Genomic DNA, 22082 nt, shown 5'->3' with positions numbered 1-22082 from the left:
ATACAAATTAATAATGAAAAAGACAAATAATAAAAATAGGCAAAACTTAAGCAGACACTGCCAAAAAAAAGTAGCTAAAAAGCACTTAAAAGATGCTCAATTTAATAAGTCATTATGGAAATGCAAATTAAAACACAATGAGATACTACTTAACACTCATTACAATGACTAAAATTCAAAGACTGGCAATACCATGTTTGTTGGGAGCATGTGGAGCAACTGGAACTCTCAGACATTGCTGGTGGGAATGTGAAATGGTACAACCCTTCTAGAAAATAGCTTGGTAATTTCTTATAGAATTAAGCATACATCTTTCCATGATCCTGCAATTTCATTCCAGGTTGTCTATACAAAGAAATGAAAACATATATCTACAAAAAGACTTGAATAAGAATGTACACAGCAACTTTATTTGTAATAGCCAAAAAATTCATAATACATTACACATATATCTGTTAGTATGAAAATAGTTACACCATAGTACACTCACACAATTAAATAGTACTCAGCTTTATGAAAGGAACAAACTACTGATACATGTGATGCAATAACATAGGTAAATCTTCAAAATATTATGTTGAGTGCAAGAGCTAGAAACAAAAAATACACATATTATGATTCTAAAAAGATACAGTTAAAGGTCAGGCAAAGCTAATATTTGTTGATTGAAATAGAAACAATGGTTGCCTCTGGGGGCAGGAAGAATGGGGGGAGCACAGGGGAACTTTTAGAGATGATGAAAATATTTTGTCTTGAATAAAGTTTGAGTCACATAGGTGTATTCATTTAACAAAACTCATTAAGCTGTACATTTATGATCTGTGCATATCATTCTCTTAATTATACCTTAATTAAAAATAATAAATTATTAAAAGATGCAGCAGTTACAATTAGTATTTTATTTTGTGGAACACATAACTTTTAAAAATATGTGCAATTTAATTAACAAAATAAATGCTCTGAGTTCTTTGGAATAAGAGGTAAATCTGACATAGAGCCTGTCCTCCAAGAACATAGAGTGTATAAGACCATTGGAAACTTCCAGGACGAATTAGAGAGCCCCCAGAGAGGGAAGATTAGAGCAAAGGCAAAGGGGAAGGAATGGGATGGCCTGTAGGTAGCTGGGATTTTATGGGATGGCATGTGAAAGGAAACCACAGGAAGACAGTGTACCTCAAACTTTAAATATGTGTTGACATTGATTTATCTAATTATAAAACTTAATTTCATGTTTGCAAAATTCAAAAGTAGTGAAAGCAATATTTAGTGACTCAGATCTGGTAAATGGAGACTTTTCAGAGATTTAACTTAAAAATTAACCAGTTTATTCATTCATTAAGCCATTCAACAAAGATTTATTAAGCTGGGGGATATTCTAAGGGCTGCCAAAATGAAAGACGACTGCTCTTTTGGAGCTAGATTTAAATTTGATTCTTCTAATTTTGTTGAGACAGAAATTGTACGGAAGAGAAAAAGAAATTAATTAAAAATATAACATTCTTTGAGTCCCTATCAAGTGCAGTGACCAAAGAAATGCAGACCTTTTCTGCACTGCTTTCAGCCTTCTGCAAAAGGTAGGATTCATTAAAAGTGGGAACAGCCCTGGACCTGAGTTGGCAAAGCTCTCATGGGGCTGTCGTGGAAGCCTGTGAGTAAGGCAGTTCCAGAGACACTGCACTTAGTGTTTGTTTCATAGGCACTGTCTCACTTAATCCTCACAAGGACTCTCTTAACTGTTTTAAGATCAGGGCTGAGAAAGTTTAGCAAATCAGACAGACAGGGGCAAAGTTGCCTCTCAAAGCCACATATATCTGATGGAAGTAGAGGCTGTCCATCTCTACACCAGACTGCTTCTTGACATCTCGGAGGTGCCCTGAGGGAAGCATCCTTCACTGTGATCCACCTCAGCAGTGTCCTGCAGAGCCCTCTGGAGAGCCAGCTTGAGGATCGGCTGCTGCAGCCGCCACTGCTTCCTAAAGGAGCCCACGAAGAAGTAAATGATGGGGTTGGCACTGCTGTTAAGAGATGACAGGACAACTGAAACTAGATGAATATGACAAAATAAGACATCAGAATTCCAGATCCATAATATTAGGAACCACTGAATGCCAAAGGGCAGGCCGCAGAGGAGGAAGACCAGCACCGTGAGCAGGATGGTCAGGTACAGCCTGGTCAGTGGCAGACCCCGGGAGCCACAGAGGATCCTGACCAGCAGGGCCAGGCTGGACGCACAGAGAACGACGAATAAAAAAATCAGCCATGCTGCAGTAATGAAATCAAATGTCTGACACCAACCAAAGTCACCATGACTAAATAAGCCACAGAACTTCCCTTCCAAGATGCTCAGCAGCAGGGACAGGGCCCAGAGCAGGACACACACGACCGCTGACAGGTGTCTGGGGCGGCGGCAGCGATACCAGATGGGCCACAGGACGGACAGGCAGCGCTCGGTGCTGATGGTGCTCAGCATGCTCAGGCCTGCAAGGTAGGCACAGGTCATCACAGTGGTGAAGAAGCTAAGAAAATCGATGGAGATGGAACAGAAGAATTTACTGAGGTACACCAGGCAATTTATAATCTGGAAGCAGAGGAAGAGGAAGTCGGCCCCGGCCAGGCTGAGGACGTAGACAGAGAAGGCGTTCCTGCGCATGCGGAAGCCCAGGAGCCAGAGCACAAACCCGTTTCCTACCAGCCCGACCAGGGCAATGAAGAGGATCAGGAAGACCGAGATCAGGGTCTCCATGCCACAAAACAGAGGAAGGGCTTGGTCATTTCCATCCATTGTTGTATTTTCGGTTCCCCAGGCCGGGGTGGTTGGATCCATGCTCAGAAAACCTCCACTGGTGCCCCTGGGAACAAAAACAAGACTTGAGCACCTGCTGCATGTTCACTGATTCTCATGACCAGCCTGTTACGTGGTAACTACCGCCTCTGTTTTACAGGAGAGGAAATTAGAGGCTTGAAGAGATTAAGTCATTTATTAAGGGCCAGGGAGTCCTAGCACCTGGATTCAAACTCATTTCTTGCTGACTCTAAATCCTGGGCTCTTTCTATTACAAGGTAGATCCTCTACTGGTATGGGAATATTCTAAGGCCCAAACACCCCCATTCACTGTCACTGTGTCATATCTCCTGGAGGCAGGAAGAGAAAAGTCTAGGCAGAATATGTGGGACAGCAAGAGACAGGACTCTGAGTTCAGCATTCTTTTTATCCTGGCATACAGATTTCCTCTCAGGGGCCAGAAGAAATGACCCAGGCCATGACCCATGGCCACCCTTAATGACTGAGAGGGGTCCATCAACAGTCAGAATGGAGATCATGATTTAGGATCATAATGGAGATGTGACTTCTTGCTAGGACAGGTCTGAGGACAGCCAGGCCTGTCAGGCTAGAAATTGCTCAGTGAGTCAGCTTTATGAAAACAGGAAGAATTTTTCTCTTATCCATTTCTGTGTCCTCAGTGCCTAGCTCAATGTGAGGGCATAGTGGAGAGTCAAGAAGTTTGTACCACATATAAATGAATGAATGAATGAATGAATGAATGGGGAGCCGAGTAGTTGAAAATTTGGGCTAAGTGGAACATCGACATTTTAAAATGAAATTAGTCACTAAAAAACACACACGGAAAGAAATGAAGAAAACATTGTTCCTCACGTTTCCTTCTGGGAAAGCTCTGGTGTATTTGAAGGGATTGCTTCTGCCTACACAGATAATGAATAATGGCCACTGTCATATCTTCAATCCTGGAAGGGCTAATATATGGCTTTTGCTCAGCACCCAAAGGAGTTTAAACTTCCAGTTTATGGAGAGGATTCAGGGTTTATCTGAATTTCTCTGCATCTTGGAGGAAAAGGGGGCAATTTGGGAAAAGGAGAGGTGGCAATTGAGAGTGTCTAGTGTCTAGAGGTGACTAGAGGGTGTTGTGGTATGAATACATCTAAGGTGGACCCATTACTTCCCCCAGATGATTTTGAGCTTTCTTTGCAAATTAAAGCATTTGTGAACAGGATTATTTGGGGAAAGGAGTGGGAAATTAGAAAAAAGAACCATGTCTACGCTGTGGAGGGCTTTGGGGGAAAAGGCAGATGCTTATGTAAATTACACTTGAGAAGGAGCCCTTACTCACAATGGGGTGGACAATAGCAGCTGGCTGAGTGCTCTTCAGGTATAGCCTCTTTAAATCCTCTTCAGAGCCCGGTGAGGTCAGTACTATTATTAGTCCAATTTTACAGATAAGGAGATTAAAGCACAAATATATTGAGTAATATGCTTCAGGTCTCACAAACAAGTGGTAGAGCCTGCATTTGAACCCACAGGTCTGTGTCAGAGGGCTTGCTCTTAACCAGCCTTGCAGCCCCGTTGCAAGGGTTCAATGCCAACTACACATGAAGAAAAGAGAAAAGCAACAAGTAATGCTCATATCAAATCCAAAATGGAATGTCAAAATTGCAGTTTTTTAAGCCTAGATTAAGCAACTTTAAGAAACAGTAAGGAAGAGAAAGTAATCAAATAAGGAGAAGAGATGTGAATAGAAGCCAACTGAGAATAAGCAACTGAATGCAAGAGCTCTTTCTTGCTTCAGAAAAACAGCTGTCAATCACTCCACACTGCAGAAAACTCTCATGGGTTGGAGGCCTCCAAGGGGAAAGTGAATGTGTCCTCCATGGGGGTGCAGAATTGGCATCAAGGACTGAATGCATCCATCACATGCTGTCTTAGTTCCTGTAGCCCTGGTTGGCCTATTGAAGATATGGAAGAAAACCACTTCTGTTATCCTCCCTCAGGGCAGGTTGGCCTTTTTATTCATGGCATTGAACAGAGTTTGCACCTGTATTTTTTTTTTTTTGAGACGGAGTCTCGCTCTGTCGCCCACGCTGGAGTGCAGTGGCGTGATCTTAGCTCACTGCAAGCTCCGCCTCCCGGGTTCATGCCATTCTCATGCCTCAGTCTCCCGAGTAGCTGGGACTACAGGTGCCCACCACCATGCCTGGCTAATTTTTTGTATTTTTTTTTTTAGTAGAGACGGGGTTTCACCGTGTTAGCCAGGATGGTCTCGATCTCCTGACCTTGTGATCTGCCCACCTCGGCCTCCCAAAGTGCTGGGATTACAGGCATGAGCCTCCGCGCCCGGCCCTGCACCTGTATTTTTAAGTGTATGTCTGTTTTTTCTTTTATCTCCCTCATTAAACTCAACATTTTTGTTGTGGTTGTTCACTATTATATCCCCAGCCTCCAACACATGTCCCTTGGAGGCCATCTATTGTAATATGCTCATTTAACAAAGAAAGACAGGCTTAACGTGTACAAAAGAGTTTCCTGAATCACATGGTGAAAAGCAGGTCCAATATCAGCTCCAGTCTCCTGGGGCCCTGTCCTAGGTTTATTTCTGTTCCATTTCTACATCATTCACTATTTGTGAGGCAGTCTTGAGAAAAATCTCCATGTGAGTACAGATGCTAAAAGAGAATCAGGGGCTATAGAGACTGCTTGTTGCCCCAAAAGCCATTCTCCTTTTCTCACACATAATAATTCTGAGTCTTAGATCAGAAAAAGGCCCATTTCTCAGCTTCCCTTTATGCTGATGGCACCATGTAACCATATGTGATGGTCAAGGGGAGGTGAGAGAAAGTGATATAACCAGCTCCTCCTGTACTCTTTCTTTTTTTCTCTTCTCTCTGGCTGGAATGCTGATGTGTTTGGGAGCCATGTAGGACCATGAGGGTAAGGGTACCGCTTTAGGGATGGGGAAATAGAAATTGGAAGGAGCCTTGGTGTTTGATGTCTTGGAGTCATCAGCCCAAGTCTAATAAACGTTCTTTTTGATTATCACTATAATAGGTTTCTTTTTAGAGAAGCCAAAATCATAAACTTACATTACACGTACCTGTGTACTTATACCTGGGAGTACCTATGTACTCCCGATCCCTTTTTTTCCCAACCGCATTCCATTCTCAAGGCACTTATGATGATAGTGAGAGACTAGTCCAAAGAAGTGACACTAGATGGGAAAGTCAAACAATTAAAAAAAAGGGAGGTGATAGAATGAGAAATTGATTCTATCACATTAATAGAGAAAGTCTCAGGAAATACAAACTGAGAAGAGGCTATGGGAAGAAATGGACTTTTCCTATTTGCCATTAGTATCTCATGTCCAGCCTTCTCTACCTGCCTTTGCATCCTGGGAAGAGACATGTCTGTGCCTCGTCAATGGGCTGTCTTTCACTCAGGCTCCAAAGGGTACACATTGACAGGAAATTGGAGGGTGATTTTTTTTTTCAGCCAAAGGGACACATTGACAGGAGATTGGGGGATGATATTTAAAAAATTTCCTGCTCTCTCCCTGCTCCCTGAAGGGCTGTGAGTTGGCAGTGGCAGTGTTTTTCTACCTAAGGACATAGCCCTGTCTGGTGGCCCTTTCCTGTAGCCGCAGCTACAGTTACAGTTACAGCTACTGCTACAGCACATTCTGAGTTCTCAGAACTTCTCTTTCTTCTTATCACTTCAGACCTAGCAATGGTAACAGCCCTCCACTATCACTTGCCTTTGAAGGCTTCATCATTCCTTAATCTCTGTTCACACCTTTGTAAACAGTCTCTTCACTAAACTCTTCTAAACTACCCCTTTAAAGGGTGCGATGTGTGTTTTCTGCTGGGACAATGACAGATATGAAGAAAAAACCTTTTGAATAACAAGAAAATCAGTGCAACCTGAGGTTTTAAGTAACAATTTAGCTTAGGGAAGTAATGCCTTCATTCTAGCCTGCCCCTAAATTAAAATTAGCAAAATCTTTCTCTCCATAGTTGTAGATTTGAATGGTTGAAGAGAAGGGGAGAATATAGGTAGATAGAAGAAAAGTGGGATGAATCTGCTTGACCCCATTTGGATCTCCCACCATCCAAGCTGCCAGCATCCAAAGCTCCCTCAAAGTAGCTTCCTGTCTCCTTTTCCTGATGAATTCATCAGGATGTGGACTAAGGTAAAAACCAAAACTGCCTTTGAAAGAAGATGGTTCTTGAACAAACTCTTACCTTAACACCCTTCTTTCTACTGGAGTTGGTGAGTTGAGAAGTGCTTTCCTGGGACTGGCAAACAGCTGAGGATGGGGAGATGCCTGCAGGAGCTGGAGTGAAACCTGATGACTGAGTAAAGCTTATCAAGATGCTCAACAACCCTGTGATTTCCTGTACAGAGGGTGCTGGAAAATAAGAGTATGACACATGAAACCACATGAGATGTTTCTCAGCATTTGCTCTGACTCCAATCACTTATCTTGGTTTCTCCCCTACCCTCTCCGGCCCCACTCCCTGCAAGGAATCATCATCCTGAAGTCTTTCGTTGCCACAGTGAGCCTCTGCACGAAGCAGAACAATCAAGCAACGTGAGCTTTCATAGCTAAAGAATAGTCTGCCCTCTTCTGCTTGGCATTCAAGGCCCTGGCTTACTTGATCTTTTAAAATCGGGTTTATTTCAAATGACACTAAGGTGTTTAAAATGAAATGCAAAGTCTCTCCAAGTCTCTTTCCCCAAAAGCAACCACTGCATAGTTTCCATTCTTTTTTTTAAAAAAGCATTGCATAATAAAACAACATTTCTATTTTTGATTTATCAATGTTAACAACTAGATATATTGAGTCTCCTTATAAAATATAGGGGACTTAGCACATCACATGCACCATCTGTCACGTTTCTCCCTCTACATCATGGTATTTATTAGCTAGATTATTTTTAGATCATCTAGAGCCAACCAATATTTTCAGCCTTATCTCCTATGACTTCCTTTCATGTGCCTATGCTGCAGCCAAATTGAGTTATAAGTAACAATTATGAAGCATTTAAGACAATCAGAAGAAATTATTCACTCATTTATTCATTCATTCAACACTGTTTATTGTTTGCCTATGATATGTCAGGTACCGTTCCAGGCAATGAAGACACAATGATGAACACCATACAAGATCATGCCCCTTTGCATTCCAGAGCAGCTGGATGACCTTAGACAGGGAACATGTGTTGATTGAGGCGAGTTCTGAGACTCAGCATTTTCTTGTATTATACTTTGGTGCAGTGGGTAAACCACGCATTTGTCCCCAGAAATCTGCTTTCCTCACGAGCAACACCAGGACCTTAGAAAGCTTTAACTTCTGTTACCGTCTAACCTACTGTGCTCTATTATTTTATTTTGATTCTGTTTCCCTCCAACAAATGAAACACTTATTATTGTTTTAAATAGTCAGTGTTTGTTCAGATTTATCCACATAATCACCAATGCTCTTGCTCATCCTCCCATTTTACATCTCATTTCTTCCATTTCTCAAAACGCATTCTTCAGGAGTTCCTTTTGTGAGAGTCTCTGTATGGTAAATGCCTCCTTTTATCTGTCTGAAAATGTCATTGTTTCACCTTTTTCTTCTAAAGATGGTTTTTCCAGGCAGAGCATTGTAGGGTGATAGTTACTTTCTTCCAGCACACTGAAGATCCACCTTCTGACTGCCAATGTTACTGTTGTGGCCATCAGTATGGTTACTGTTGCAGCCATCAGTCAGGTTGCCATTTGCTTGTGGTGATCTGCCTTGTTTTCTCTAAGAGCTTTTATTTTTCTCTGCTATGATACATTCTCACCAAATTGCATCTGGTGACTCTTTTTCAAATCATGTTTGGGATTTGTGGAGTTTCCTAGATTTTAGAATTATCATCATTTAATATTTTTAAACAATTTAATGCTATAATCTCTTAAAATATTAACATAACGGTGAAGAACACAAGACCAGGCTACTTGGCATTTCTACTATGGGACCTTAGCCAGATTTGGTAACTCTGTTGTGTTTGTTTCCTCATCAGTAGAATGGGGATAACATTCTTAGTCTGTAGGTTTGCTGTGAAGATTAATAATTTAATGTATATAAATGATTTCCAACAGGAGCACATAGTAAGTACTATAAAATTATTAGCCCTTATTATCACTTTTAGTATTATCTCTTTCTGGAAGTCTAATTCAACATATGTTAGACCTCTTCTTCTACCATCCTTATTTCTTAACCTTTTCCTTATGTCTCATCTCTTTGTCTCTGAGGCTGCTGTCTGGGTAATTTCTTCAGATGTATCTTACAGTTAACTAGATTCTTTCCATTGTGCCTAATCATCTGTTTAATCTATCCATTGAAGTTTAAATCCAATTTTTATATTACTAATTTCTAGAAGTTCTATTTTATTTTTTCAAAATTATACTTTAAGTTCTGGGATACACGGGCAGAACGTGCGGGTTTGTTACCTACGTATACATATGCCATGGTGGTTTGCTGCATCCATCAACCCATCATCTACGTTAGGTATTTCTCCTAGTGCTATCCCTCTCCTAGCTCCCCACCCCCTGAGAGGCCCCAGTGTGTGATGTTCCCCTCCCTGTATCCATGTGTTCTCATTGTTCAACTCCCACATATGAGTGAGAACATGCAGTGTTTGGTTTTCTGTTCCTGTGTTAGTTTGCTGAGAATGATGGTTTCCAGCTTCATCCATGTCCCTGCAAAGAACATGAACTCATCCTTTTCTACGACTGCATATAATTCCATGGTATATATGTACCACATTTTCTTTATCCAGTCTATCGTTGATGGGCATTTGCGTTGGTTCCAGGTCTTTGCTATTGTGAATAGTGCTGCAATAAACATACGTGTGCATGTGTCTTTATAGTAGAATGATTTATAATCCTTTGGGTATATACCCAGTAATGGGATTGCTGGGTCAAATGGTATTTCTGGTTCTAGATCCTTGAGGAATCGCCACACTGTCTTCCACAATGGTTGAACTAATTTACACTCCTACCAACCGTGTAAAAGCGTTCCTATTTCTCCACATCCTCTCCAGCATCTGTTGTTTCCTGACTTTTTAATGATTGCCATTCTGACTGGTGTGAGATGGTATCTCATTGTGGTTTTAATTTGCATTTCTCTAATGACCAGTGATGATGAGCATTTTTTCATGTTTGTCGGCCACATAAATATCTTCTTTTGAGAAGTGTCTGTTCATATTTTTCACCCACTTTTTGATGGCGTTATTTTTTCTTGTAAATTTGTTTAAGTTTCTTGTAAATTCTGGATATTAGCCCTTTGTCAAATGGATAGACTGCAAAAATTTTCTCCCATTCTGTAGGTTGCCTGTTCACTCTGATGATAGTTTCTTTTGCTGCGCAGAAGCTCTTTAGTTTAATTAGATCCCATTTGTCAATTTGGGCTTTTGTTGCCATTGCTTTGGTGTTTTATTCATGAAGTCTTTGCCCATGCCTATGTCCTGAGTGGTACTGTCTAGGTTTTCTTCTAGGGTTTTATGGCTTTAGGTCTTACGTTTAAGTCTTTAATCCATTTTGAGTTAATTTTTGTATAAGGTGTAAGGAAGGGGTCCAGTTTCAGTTTTCTGCATATGGCTAGCCAGTTTTCCCAACACTATTTATTAAATAAGGAATACTTTCCCCATTGCTTGTTTTTGTCAGGTTTGTCAAAGATCAGATGGTTGTACATGTGTGGCATCATTTCTGAGGCCTCTGTTCTGTTCCACTGGTCGATACATATGTTTTAGTACCAGCACCATGTTGTTTTGGTTACTGTAGCCTTGTAGTATAGTTTGAAGTCAGGTAGCGTGTTGCCTCCAGCTTTATTCTTTTTGCTTAGGATTGTATTGGCTATACAGGATCATTTTTGTTTCCATATGAAATTTAAAGTAGTTTTTTTCTACTTCTGTGAGGAAAGTCAGTGGTAGCCTGATGTGGATAGCACTACAACTATAAATTACTTTGGGCAGTATGGCCATTTTCATGACATCGATTCTTCCTATCCATGAGCATGGAATTTTTTTCCATTTGTTTATATCCTCTCTTATTTCCTTGAGCAGTGGTTTGTAGTTCTCCTTGAAGAGGTCCTTCACATCCTTTGTAAGTTTTATTCCTAGGTATTTTATTCTCTTTGTAGCAATTGTAAATGAGAGTTCACTCATGACTTGGCTCTCTGTTTGTCTATTATTGGTGTATAGGAATGCTTGTGATTTTTGCACATTGATTTTGTATCCTGAGACTTTGCTGAAGTTGCTTATCAGCTTAAGGAGATTTTGGGCTGAGACGATGGGGTTTTCTAAATATAGAATCATGTCATCTGCAAACAGACAATTTGACTTCCTCTCTTCCTACTTGAATACCCCTTATTTCTTTCTCTTGTCTGATTTCTCTGCGCAAAACTTCCAATACTATGTTGAATAGGAGTGGTGAGAGAAGGCATCCTTGTCTTGTGCCAATTTTCAAAGGGAATGCTTCCAGCTTTTGCCCATTCAGTGTGATATTTGCCGTGGGTTTGTAAAAAATAGCTCTTATTATTTTGAGATACGTTCCATCAGTACCTAGTTTATTGAGAGTTTTTAGCATGAAGGGGTGTTGAATTTTATCGACAGCCTTTTCTGCATCTATTGGGATAATCATGTGGTTTTTGTCATTGGTTCTGCTTATGTGATGGATTACATTTATTGATTTGCATATTTTGAGCCAGACTTGCATCCCAGAGATGAAGCCGACTTGATCATGGTGGATAAGCTTTTGGATGTGCTGCTGGATTTGGTTTGACAGTATTTTATTGAGGATTTTTGCATCAGTGTTCATCAGGGATATTGGCCTGAAATTTTCTTTTTGTGTTTTGTCTCTGCCAGGTTTTGGTATAAGGATGAGGCTGGCCTCGTAAAATGAGTTAGGGAGGAGTCCCTCTTTCTCTATCATTTGGAATAGTTTCAGGAGGAATGGTATTAGCTCCTCTTTGTACCTCTGGTAGAATTTGGCTGTGAATCCGTCTGGTCCTGGGCTTTTTTTGATTGGTAGGCTATTAATTACTGCCTCAATTTCAGAAGTTGTTATTGGCTTATTCAGGGATTCGGCTTCTTCCTGGTTTAGTCTTGGGAGAGTGTATGTGTCCAGGAATTTACGCATTTCTTCTAGATTTTCTAGTTTATTTGCATAGAGGTATTTATAGAATTATCTGATGGTAGTTTGTATTTCTGTGGGCTCAGTGGTGATATCCCTTTTATCATTTTTTATTGTGTCTATTTGATTCTTCTCTTTTTTCTTCTTTATTACTCTTGCTAGCAGTCTATGTATTTTGTTAATCTTTTCCAAAAACCAGCTCCTGGATTTGTTGATTTTTTGAAGGGTTTTTCATGTCTCTATCTACTTCAGTTCTGCTCTGATCTTAGTTATTTCTTGTCTTCTGCTAGCTTTTCAATTTGTTTGCTCTTGCTTTTCTAGTTATTTTCATTGTGATGTTAGGGTGTTGATTTTAGATCTTTCCTGCTTTCTCCTGTGGGAATTTAGTGCTATAAATTTCCCTCTAAACACTCCTTTAGCTGGGTCCCAGAGATTCTGGCATGTTGTGTCTTTGTTCTTATTGGTTTCAAAGAACTTATTTATTTCTGCCTTAATTTCATTATTTACCCAGTAGTCATTCAGGAGCAAGTTGTTCAGTTTCCATGTAGTTGTGTAGTTTTGAGTGAGCTTTTTAATCATGAGTTCTAATTTGATTGCACTGTGGTCTGAGAGACTGTTATTATTTCCATTCTTTTGCTTTTGCTGAAGAGTGTTTTAATTATGTGATCAATTTTAGAATAAGTAAAATGTGGTGCTGAGAAGAATGTATATTCTGTTGATGTGGGGTGGAGAGTTATATAGATGTGTATTAGATCTGCTTGGTCCAGAGCTGAGCTCAAGTCCTGAATATCCTTGTTAATTTTCTGTCTCACTGATCTGTCTTTTATCGACAGTGGGGTGTTAAGGTCTCCCACTATTATTGTGTGGGAGTCTAAGTCTCTTTGTAGGTCTCTAAGGACTTGCTTTATGAATCTGGGTGCTCCTGTATTGGGTGCTTATATATTTAGGATAGTTAGCTCTTCTTGTTGAATTGATCCCTTTACCATTATGTAATGGCCTTCTTTGTCTCTTTTGATCTTTGTTGGTTTAAAGTCTGTTTTATCAGAGACTAGGATTGCAACCCCTGCTCTTTTTTTGCTTTCCACTTCCTTGGTAAATATTCTATTCCTCCATCCCTTTATTTTGAGCCTATGTGTGTCTTTGCATATGAGATGGGTCTCCTGAATACAGCACATCTGTATACATCTCCTGATGGGTCTTGACTCTTTATCCAATTTGCCAGTCTGTATCTTTTAATTGGGATATTTAGCCTATTTACATTTAAGGTTAATCTATTTGATATTTTGTTTTTCTACTTTCTTAGTCATTTTTTCATTTCTTGATGCTGACTTGTGTTGCCAATTTTTTCTTTTATGTCTTTAATCCCATTAAGCATGGCAATATTATGATTATCTGATAATTCTAGTGCTAAAGTCTATGTGTGTCTGACTTTACTGTCTGTAATTTCTTCTGGCACTTTCATGTGATTTGTTTGTGATTTTTGACTGTGAGTTGCCACTTGCCTTGGGAGCTTATTTGTGGAAATTCTGTAAGGCCTGAATTGTAGTTGAGTTCTTTTAGAGAGGTCTTCTGTTTTCTTTTTCTAATTGACTGGAGGAACTTCCCAACATGCTTTCATGTATCAGGTTGTCCTCAGAAACCTCATTTGTCATTTGAAATTTTAGGAAGACAACAGGTTGTATGAATTTGGATCACAATGTGATACTGACTTATGGTTATAAATTCTCAAGAAAAGTGTTTTGTTTTGGTTTTGTTTGGTTTGCGGTTTTTTTTTTTTTTTTTTTTTTTTCCCCAGAGCCAAGTGTGCATCAGGCAGTTTCTTGGCAGTTCTATTTCTCATGAATGAGAATACACTAAAGGTTCGGTCTTTTGAAATCCTGCATTTTCATGAGGTTTTCCTGTTAGACTTCCCACCATGAGTTGTTCTAAACTCTTTCATTCTTTTTGGGCTTGTAGCCATAATACGAAATGAGAATCTCCTACTGAGAGGAAAAGATAACCATTTAGGAAATGAATTGATCATGCCTGTGCTTCAGAGAAGTCTTGTCAGGCTGCTGAATGTACAAGATACAGAATATAGATGAAAACATAAATCACTGGTTATACTTTACATGGAAACAACTGCATAAATACTTTAGTATATGCATACAAAATATACAATTGATACTGTTTTATAATATGTGGTTTATTTCTAATTTGATAATTATTGATTGTGGGACCTCCAACATAAATGATAACTCTTTTGATCTCAGTTCCCCATCTGTAAAATGGGATGCCTTACAGTTGTGATGAATCTGAAACTAAGAGAACTCTGGTGCCTATGGAGGTTTCTCTCCTCCAAGTACCAAAGAGAGTAGAGACCTCAAATGGGCCTCTCTCTGAGGCCAAACTTGGGTTCCAGGATGACTCTCATCTTTTAGATCCTTATTGGCTTCCAGAGTTTTCATAACTATGATAAATCATCAACCTAGGCCCCTCTCCATGGCTTACAGTATGATATTTCAATATATGTATACAATGGATAATGATCAAATAGGGTTCATTAACATATCCATCACCACAAACATTTATCATTTCTTTGTGTTGGGAATATTCAAAATATATTCTTCTAGCTATTTAAAAATATACAGTAAATTGTCATTAATTATAACCACCCTACAATGCTGTAGAACTCTAGAACTTATTTCTCCTATCTAGCTGTAATTTTGTATCTGTTAACCAAAATTAGGCTATCCATCTCTTTATCATTCCCAGCTTCTAGTAACCTCTATTCTACTCTCTATTTCTATGACATCAACATTTTTAGCTTTCACATGTGTGAGAACATGTGGTATCTGTCCTTCTGTGCCTGAATTATTCCACTTAAAATAATGTCCTCCAGACTCATCCATGTTGCTGCAAATGACAAGATTCTTTCTTTTTTTGTGGCTGAATAGTACTCCCTTGTGTATATGTACCATATTGTCTTTATCCATTCATCTGTTCATGGACACAGGTTGAGTCCATATCTTGGCTATTGTGAATAGTGCTGCAATAAGCATGAGAGTGCAGACATCTCATCAACATACTGATTTCCTTCCCTTCAGATATATATCCAGTAGTGGGATTGCTGGATAATGTGGTAGTTCGATTTGTAGCTTTCTGAGGAAGCACCATACTGTTTTCCATAATGGCTGCACTAATTTGCATTCCCACCAACTGTGTATAAGAGTTCCCTTTCTCTGCATCTCCACCAGCATTTATTTACTTTTTGTCTTTTTGATAACAATCATTCTAACTGTATTAAGATGATATCTCATTGTAGTTTTTATTTGCATTTCTCTGACGATTAGTGATTTCGAGCATTTTTTTTCACATACCTGTTGTCTATTCCTATGTATTCTTTTAAGAGACGTGTATTTAGCTCATTTGCTCATTTTAAAATTGGATTGTTGGTGGGTTTTTTTGTTTGGTTGGTTGGTTTTTGGTTTTGAGTTGTTTGAGTTCCTTGTATATTCCAGATAGTAATCCCTTGTTGAATAAATAGTTTGCAAATGTTTTCTACCATTCTGCTAGTTGTCTCTTCACTCTGATGATTGTTTCCTTCACTGTACAGGAATTTTTTAGTTTGATACAATCCTATTTGTCTAGTTTTGCTTTTGATCCATGTGCTTTTGAGGTCCTCTTTGCAAAGTCTTTGCCCACACCAATGTTCTGATACAATGTTTTTGTTTTCTTCCAATAGTTTCGTAGTTTCAGGTCTTATATTTGAGTCATTAATTCATTCAGAGTTGACTTTGTATGTAAGAGATAGGGATCTAGTTTAATTCTACTGCATGTGGATATCCAGTGTTTCCAGCACCATACTATGAATATTTGTTCATTTAGTGGTGTTCCATAAGTCTTATAGGCTTTCTTCACTATTTTTCATTCTTTTTTTTCCCCCAGACTGGATAATTTCAAATGATCTGTCTTTCAACTTAGAGTTCTTTCTTCTGCTTGATCAAGTCTATCATTGAATCTCTCTGTTGTATTATTTATTTTATTCATTGAATTCTTCAGCTTCAAGGTTTGTTTATTTTTAAAAATAATATCCACCTTTTGTTAAATTTCTCATTCATATCATGAATTGTTTTCCTGATTTTGTTAAATTGTCTATCTGTATTTTTTTGTATCTCATCGAGTTTCCTTAAAATCATCATTTGAACTCCTTTTCCAGAAATTTTTAAATTTCATTTTTAGCAGTGTCTCTTACTAGAGAGTTATTGTATTCCTTTAGGGGTGTCATATTTCCTTTCTTGTTTATGTTTCTTCTGTCTCTGCATGATGTTTCTTGTATCTGTCCATCTGATGGAACATCTACCTCTTCCAAACTTTCTAGAATCATCTTTGTAGAGAAAGACTTTCACCTGCAGTTTGGTCTTAGTATGCTGGTTGGTCAGGACAACTCTGTTTTTGTGTAAGTTGAGTGATATAATCTCTATGCAGCTTCCTCAGCTGTATTCATTGTTGGCTCATTGAATAACTGTGGGTGCCTCAATGACTTAGACTGTAGAAGTTTGTGGCGGTGGCAGTAGTGGTGGAGGTTGTTAAAGTCTTCATGGGCAAGGGCTTTTGCCGTCCTCTTATTCTTATTTCCCCCACAGTGTGGAGACTTAGCTGAGAGAATTCTTCTTGGTATCAGGTCGGACATGGCCTACATGCAGCTGCAGTGGTACTAGGTTCCAGGTGAAGGTGCTTAGAGCATTTGTGGGGCTGGGGTCCCAGGCTCAGGGTATCACAAACCTATTGTGGCACCTGGGTCTTGTGGTGCAGGTTTTCTCTCTGTGTTTATTGGATATAGGTTGTCCAGAGAGCACCTTTAGCAGTTTGGGCTCAGGGGCTGGGTTGTAGCTGCAATTCTACTTCTAGGGGCCAGGGCAAGAACTGGTCTGACTCAGGAGAAGAAGGAGTGCTCTGGAGGTTTCGGCCTGGGGAGCAGAATATGGCTGCAATTCAGGAACCTGAGCCAATAGGGCTTGGTGGCAACTCAGATGTCAGGGATAAGGAACCATGTGGCGACTCTAGACCTTGGGGATGGTGGGGTGGGGGTATGTTTTAGACTCTGTGAGGCCAGGTACAATGGCAGCAAGGACCCTAAAATGTCAGAGCACAACTGTTGTCTCAGCCCTGGGGAGCAAGGAGCAGCACAGGAAAGACTCCACTTCCTGGGGAGTGAAGTCTGACACTTAACTTTTTGCAATACTCATTGTGTGACCTTTAAGAAGCTCCTTAACTTTCCTGGATCTCTATTCCTCATTCCTAAAATAGGACTAATCCTGTAGTTCTCCAAGGGTGTTTTGAGGGTCATTTGGTTAACTTTTGCATGCTTCATAAATGAAGGTATTGGTTAGTCCTGAGTCTTCTGCATAATAACTGTTTGATATTGAATAAGCTATTTTCCCTCTCAGAGCCCCAATTTTGAAATCTGTTAAGTATAAGATATGCCTCATAGAGGTATCAAATTAAATTGTAAATTAAACAATATAAAGCAACTGGTACAACGCCTAGCTTATAGATGCTTGATAAATAGTACCTGTTATTCTAGTTCAAATTTCACTGCCAAGTTTTTAGTTAAATTTAGATCTTCAACTTCGTCAAAATTTACTGTTATATACTTTAACGAGGAATTTTTTTAGGGATTCTGAAGCAGGGAGCGCAAACAGCAAACTCTTAACATTTTGGCTTCTGGTTACTGAAATATTTAATATCATCAGATTAAGGAGGGATGGAAAAGAAATGTAACATTACCACATTGCGCCACTAGGTGGTAGTCAAGGATCATTGCTTTGTTAGTATGCGGTAACCCTTCACTTGCCAGCAGGGGGCCCATGTCAATGACATGGCTGGAAAAAGCCTGGGATCTCAAGCCGAGGTGTATTTGTGCGTGGTGTGTGTGCCTGCGTGCAAGAGGGAATGGGGAGGGAGGGTGAGGACAGAGGGAGAGGAGAGGGAGATGAATCCAAGTGAGATGAATGCCCTGTGAAGTTTGGGAACCAGTCTCTACCCACTGTCTACTTACCCACCCCAATTTTCTTTTTTCTCTTTTGCTTTTCTCTTTTTTTTTTTGACAAAGACTCCCCCTGCACCCAGGCTGAAGTGCAGTGGCAGGATCATAGCTCGCATCTCCAAACTCCCGGGCTCAAGCCGTCCTCCCACCCCAGCCTCCTGAGTAGCCAAGATTGTCCATCCCAATTTAAAGTAGAGCAATGAAGGGGACCCATGTAATTTTTGCAACCTGAGCGTTCATGGATGGCAGCCTGTGCAGCAGCTCCTGTGAGTGTCTATTAAATCAACCACTGAAATACTGGTCCCAAATCCTGATCTACTAAGTCTATGAACCCAGGTTGGGATTACTAATTTAATCTTACTGTCATGTTGCTTAACCTCACTAGTCAGTCCTTGGCTTCCTCATCAGTAAGATGGCTGTTGTGAGGTATTCAAGGTGCACACGTGAGTGCTTAGTACATGCTTAAAGCCCTGTGACATCAGAATGTGCTCTCTGTCATCGTCAGGACCATCTTTATTATTTCACTGACTTTCCCAGTCTTCCACAGGGTTTCTGAAGCTTGCTCCTAAAATCCCAATCCCCAAGGCCAGCAGGGTCTGAAACTGCTCAGCACGTGTCTGCCACGTTAGGCTTTGGGGCAGGGCAATAGCCTGAGGACAGCAGATGGAAGCACTGGGCAAAGACGCGGTGCCTGCACCTGCTGCTATGCGACGGAGGGAGGGATGCCCCAGGTTCCCTTCTGTTCCTGCTTCTCTGTTAGAGTGGATACCTCATGTGAACATGGGCTGGAGACTGGATGGCCCTATAGAGATGGAAAGGGTTATTACCTCTGGTATAATTCTCTCATTTGTTGGGAAACAAAAGAGTAAGACTTACTGCCCATTAGGTCTCAGTAACAACAACTCATCTCCACGTCTTTCTGACTTTCAGGGAGCCCCAGTGACCTTCACGTCACCCTCTTCTCCCCAGGTTCCTTCAGGCCTGGCTGCCATCTGGCAAGGCCTGCCTGTCTGGTTTTCCCGGGCTTCCCTCTGCCAGTGTTTGGCCAGGGCGGGCCAGGGAGAGGCTGTAGGGACCAGCTGCCAGGGGTGGGCAGGGTGTGTCTGACCCCACAGTGGAGGGTTGGGCAGCCAGGGAGGAGGGCAGAGTGTGGAGCTCTGGGTCAGTGAAGACTTGGGTCCAGTGAAGGCCTATAGCTCAGGAGGCTGAGGGCGACTCCCTGAAGGTTGGGCTGGTCCCAGGCTTTGCTTGTTGGATGGAGGAGACCTGTGGGGCCTCTGTGTCAAACCAGCTCCTGTGTCCAGCCCAACTTTAGAAAATCAGTGTGGGGGAGCCAAGCTTACCCCAATCCACAGATAACTGCCCAGTTTGGAGTTACGCCTTGAGAGAGTGAAGGGAAGGGATTGTCGGGGCAGGATGTGTTCCAGAATATAAGGATCCGAACAGTGCGAGCCGTTTCTCACATCCCTGTCAAGTGCTAACCTGCTCAGCCTCCAAGCCCATGCTCCGCAGGCCTCTGTGCCCTGCACTCCTCTCTCCTCTTTGCCTTCTGTAGTCCCCTTTACCTGTTAGGTCCCAGAAGGCTCCCCTTTTGGGGGTGTAACCCAGCTCCTAGGGCACTCCCCTCATCTGAACTCTGTAGCTGCTGCACCTGTCTCCTCTGCTCCTCTAGACTGAAAGCTCCTTGAGAGCAGGGCCTATGTTATTCATTCATGGATTCACTCATCCATTTCTTCAATGAATATTGATTGTGCACTCCTTGCTACTTGATAGGCCTTGTTTTAGGTGCTGGAACTGGCACACTGGGCGAGGTCTGAAATTCAGCTCCTGACTCCTGGCCCAGTGCTCTTCCCAACAGATTCCCATCCCACCTACCTCACCCAGAGCCCAGCCTCCTGGGTGTAGGTCAGGGAAGCAGTGCCCAGAGCGCCAACTTCCCCTCAGGGCCCTGATAGGATATTGCCTGCAGCATTTTCCAGCAGGCACAAAGGGCTGAGAGGTACATCTTTGCAGTTTCCTTCTTCCCCTAGGACATTCTGGGAACCACAGGGATATGCACTACCCTTTCCTTCCTTTCGCAGGGTGGCGACAGGGACCAGGGCCACACTCGCTGGGCCTAGGGGCAACCCTGGTTCAGACATTCCAGGCTACATGACCTCAGATGACTCCTGTAAGCCCTTTAAGCCTTGGTTTCCTCATCTCTGAAAAGGTGATAGTGATACAGGAACTAGAAAGAAATTATTTAGGCAGATAGTGAGGATAAGAGAGTCCTCAGTAAGGTTTCCTTTTAATAAAAAGCAGCCCCTAACTCATTTCTTTTCTAAGAAAAGGCAACCTGAAAAATCAAGCTGCAAGCATAGATAAGCAAGCTAAAAGCTTACATAGGTAAATACTGGCAGCTGTGGCAATAGAAAAGGGATATCTGGAAGCCAGGTATATTCAACGCGGAAGTTCCCTCTTCCCTTTTCTTTGTCACCACATGTGCAGTAAAAAGCAGGCAACATGGCGCCAGCCAGGTAGAGACTCCATCTGCATAATAAAAGATTAGGGTGGGATGACCAGCTTCTTTGCATGCTATGCAAACAGCACACCTGGTTCAACCAATCTCTCATGCCCTATGTCAATCAGACACTGCCTCCTCAAGCTCCTCTGTAAAACGCCTCCATGCATTTCACCGAAAGACAACTCTTGATCAGCCTACCATTGCCCAACCATTAAGGGGCTCCAGCCTGGGCAGGAAGCTCAACTGGGGCAGCCTCCTTCCATGAGACTGACCCTCTTCAAACAGGCGTGGCCAGCTAGGTCTCCACATACAGGGGTGAAATAGCTTGAGAATGTCCTTATTCTTCTCCGGAGTGGAAGACCACTCCGGAGCCCCTCTCTCTGCAGGAGAGAGTTTTTCTCCTTTCTCTTTCTTTCACCTATTAAACCTGTGCTCTTAAACTCACTCCTTGTGTGTGTCCACATCCTCAATTTCCTTGGAATGAGGGAATGAGGCAATGAACCTCGGGTTATTACCCCAGACAAATGGCACCACTTCGATACCAAGAGTATCTTCTCCCTAAGGTGTTTTGAGAATTCTTTGATTCTGTGCCTTCAATAAATGGTATCTCCTGTCCTCCCTGCCCCCACCCCACAAGCCTGAGGACTGAAGTCAACTCCCATCCATGGCAAATCAGGCTCCAACTTAGCAGACTCGGAGCTATAGGAAGCCCGGTCTCCCTCTTCTAGCGCTCAGCCCTAGCGAGAGTAACAACAATAATAATAGTTATTATAACAACGTTGATCTTTTTGATAGCACTTGCTTTGTGTCAGGCACTGTTGTGAGCACTTTACATTTATTAACTCATGTACTCTTTGGTACAGTCATATGAAGTGGTATCATTATCGTCCCCCTTTTTCAGATGATGAAACCTAGAGAGGTTAAGCAACTTGCCCAAGATCACACAGCTGATAAGTAGCCATTAGAAATCAGGAGACATGGTCGGGCACGGAGGTTCTTGCCTGTAATCCCAGCACTTTGGAAGGCCGAGGCAGGCGGACCACCTGAGGTTAGGTGTTTGAGACCAGCCTGGCCAACATGGTGAAACCCCATTTCTACTAAAAATACAAAAATTAGCCCGGCGTGGTAGCACATACCTGTAGCTGTAATCCCAGCTACTCAGGAGGCTGAGGCAGGAGAATCGCTTGAACCTGGCAGGCAGAGGCTGCAGTGAGCCGGATCATGCCGTTGCATTCCAGCCTAGGCGACAGAGCGAAACTCTGTCTTAAAAAAACGAACAAAAAAAACCCCAGAAATCAAGAGACATTCTGGACAGCTGTCAGGCTACATTTGCATATAGTTGGTTGCCACATCAATGGCCAAGGTAAAAAGGTGAGTTGAGAATATACGAACTGGGTCATAAATAATGTGAACATAGCTAAGGACCTTCTCAGGACACCTGGACACCAGGCCTCTGCCGACTCACCTTCTTTTTGTGCCCGCTGAGTTGTGCTGCCTGGCACCTGAAGGGGTACATCAATGTTCTGGAGAAGGAAAAGGGTGGCAGGAGAGTAAGTGGTCTCTGCTCCCTCCTTGGGGCACACAGGGTTTCCAGAAATTT

General features: G+C 41.6%; 1 protein-coding gene across 4 annotated transcripts; it reads right to left on the bottom strand.

Moving 5' to 3' along the window:
* Positions 1-884: 884 nt before the first annotated feature.
* MRGPRX2 (MAS related GPR family member X2) lies at positions 885-18980 on the bottom strand. Of its 4 annotated transcripts, none has more exons than XM_058446887.1 (4): positions 18856-18980; positions 7030-7196; positions 5886-5999; positions 1838-2849 (listed from the first exon to the last, which is right to left on the bottom strand). In XM_058446887.1, the coding sequence occupies exon 4, from the start codon at positions 2822-2824 to the stop codon at positions 1838-1840; it is 987 nt and encodes a 328-aa protein (XP_058302870.1). In that variant the 5' UTR covers positions 2825-2849; positions 5886-5999; positions 7030-7196; positions 18856-18980. The 4 variants fall into 4 exon arrangements, with proteins under 4 accessions (XP_032023899.1, XP_058302870.1, XP_058302871.1 ...); XM_058446888.1 differs by lacking the exon at positions 18856-18980 and adding an exon at positions 18357-18390; XM_058446886.1 differs by lacking the exon at positions 18856-18980 and adding an exon at positions 18341-18386.
* Positions 18981-22082: the final 3102 nt, after the last annotated feature.

The sequence above is a fragment of the Hylobates moloch genome, unplaced genomic scaffold, assembly GCF_009828535.3.
Source record: "Hylobates moloch isolate HMO894 unplaced genomic scaffold, HMol_V3 SCAFFOLD_11, whole genome shotgun sequence".
Lineage (NCBI taxonomy): Eukaryota > Metazoa > Chordata > Mammalia > Primates > Hylobatidae > Hylobates > Hylobates moloch.
This window is presented reverse-complemented; position numbering and strand designations above follow the sequence as displayed.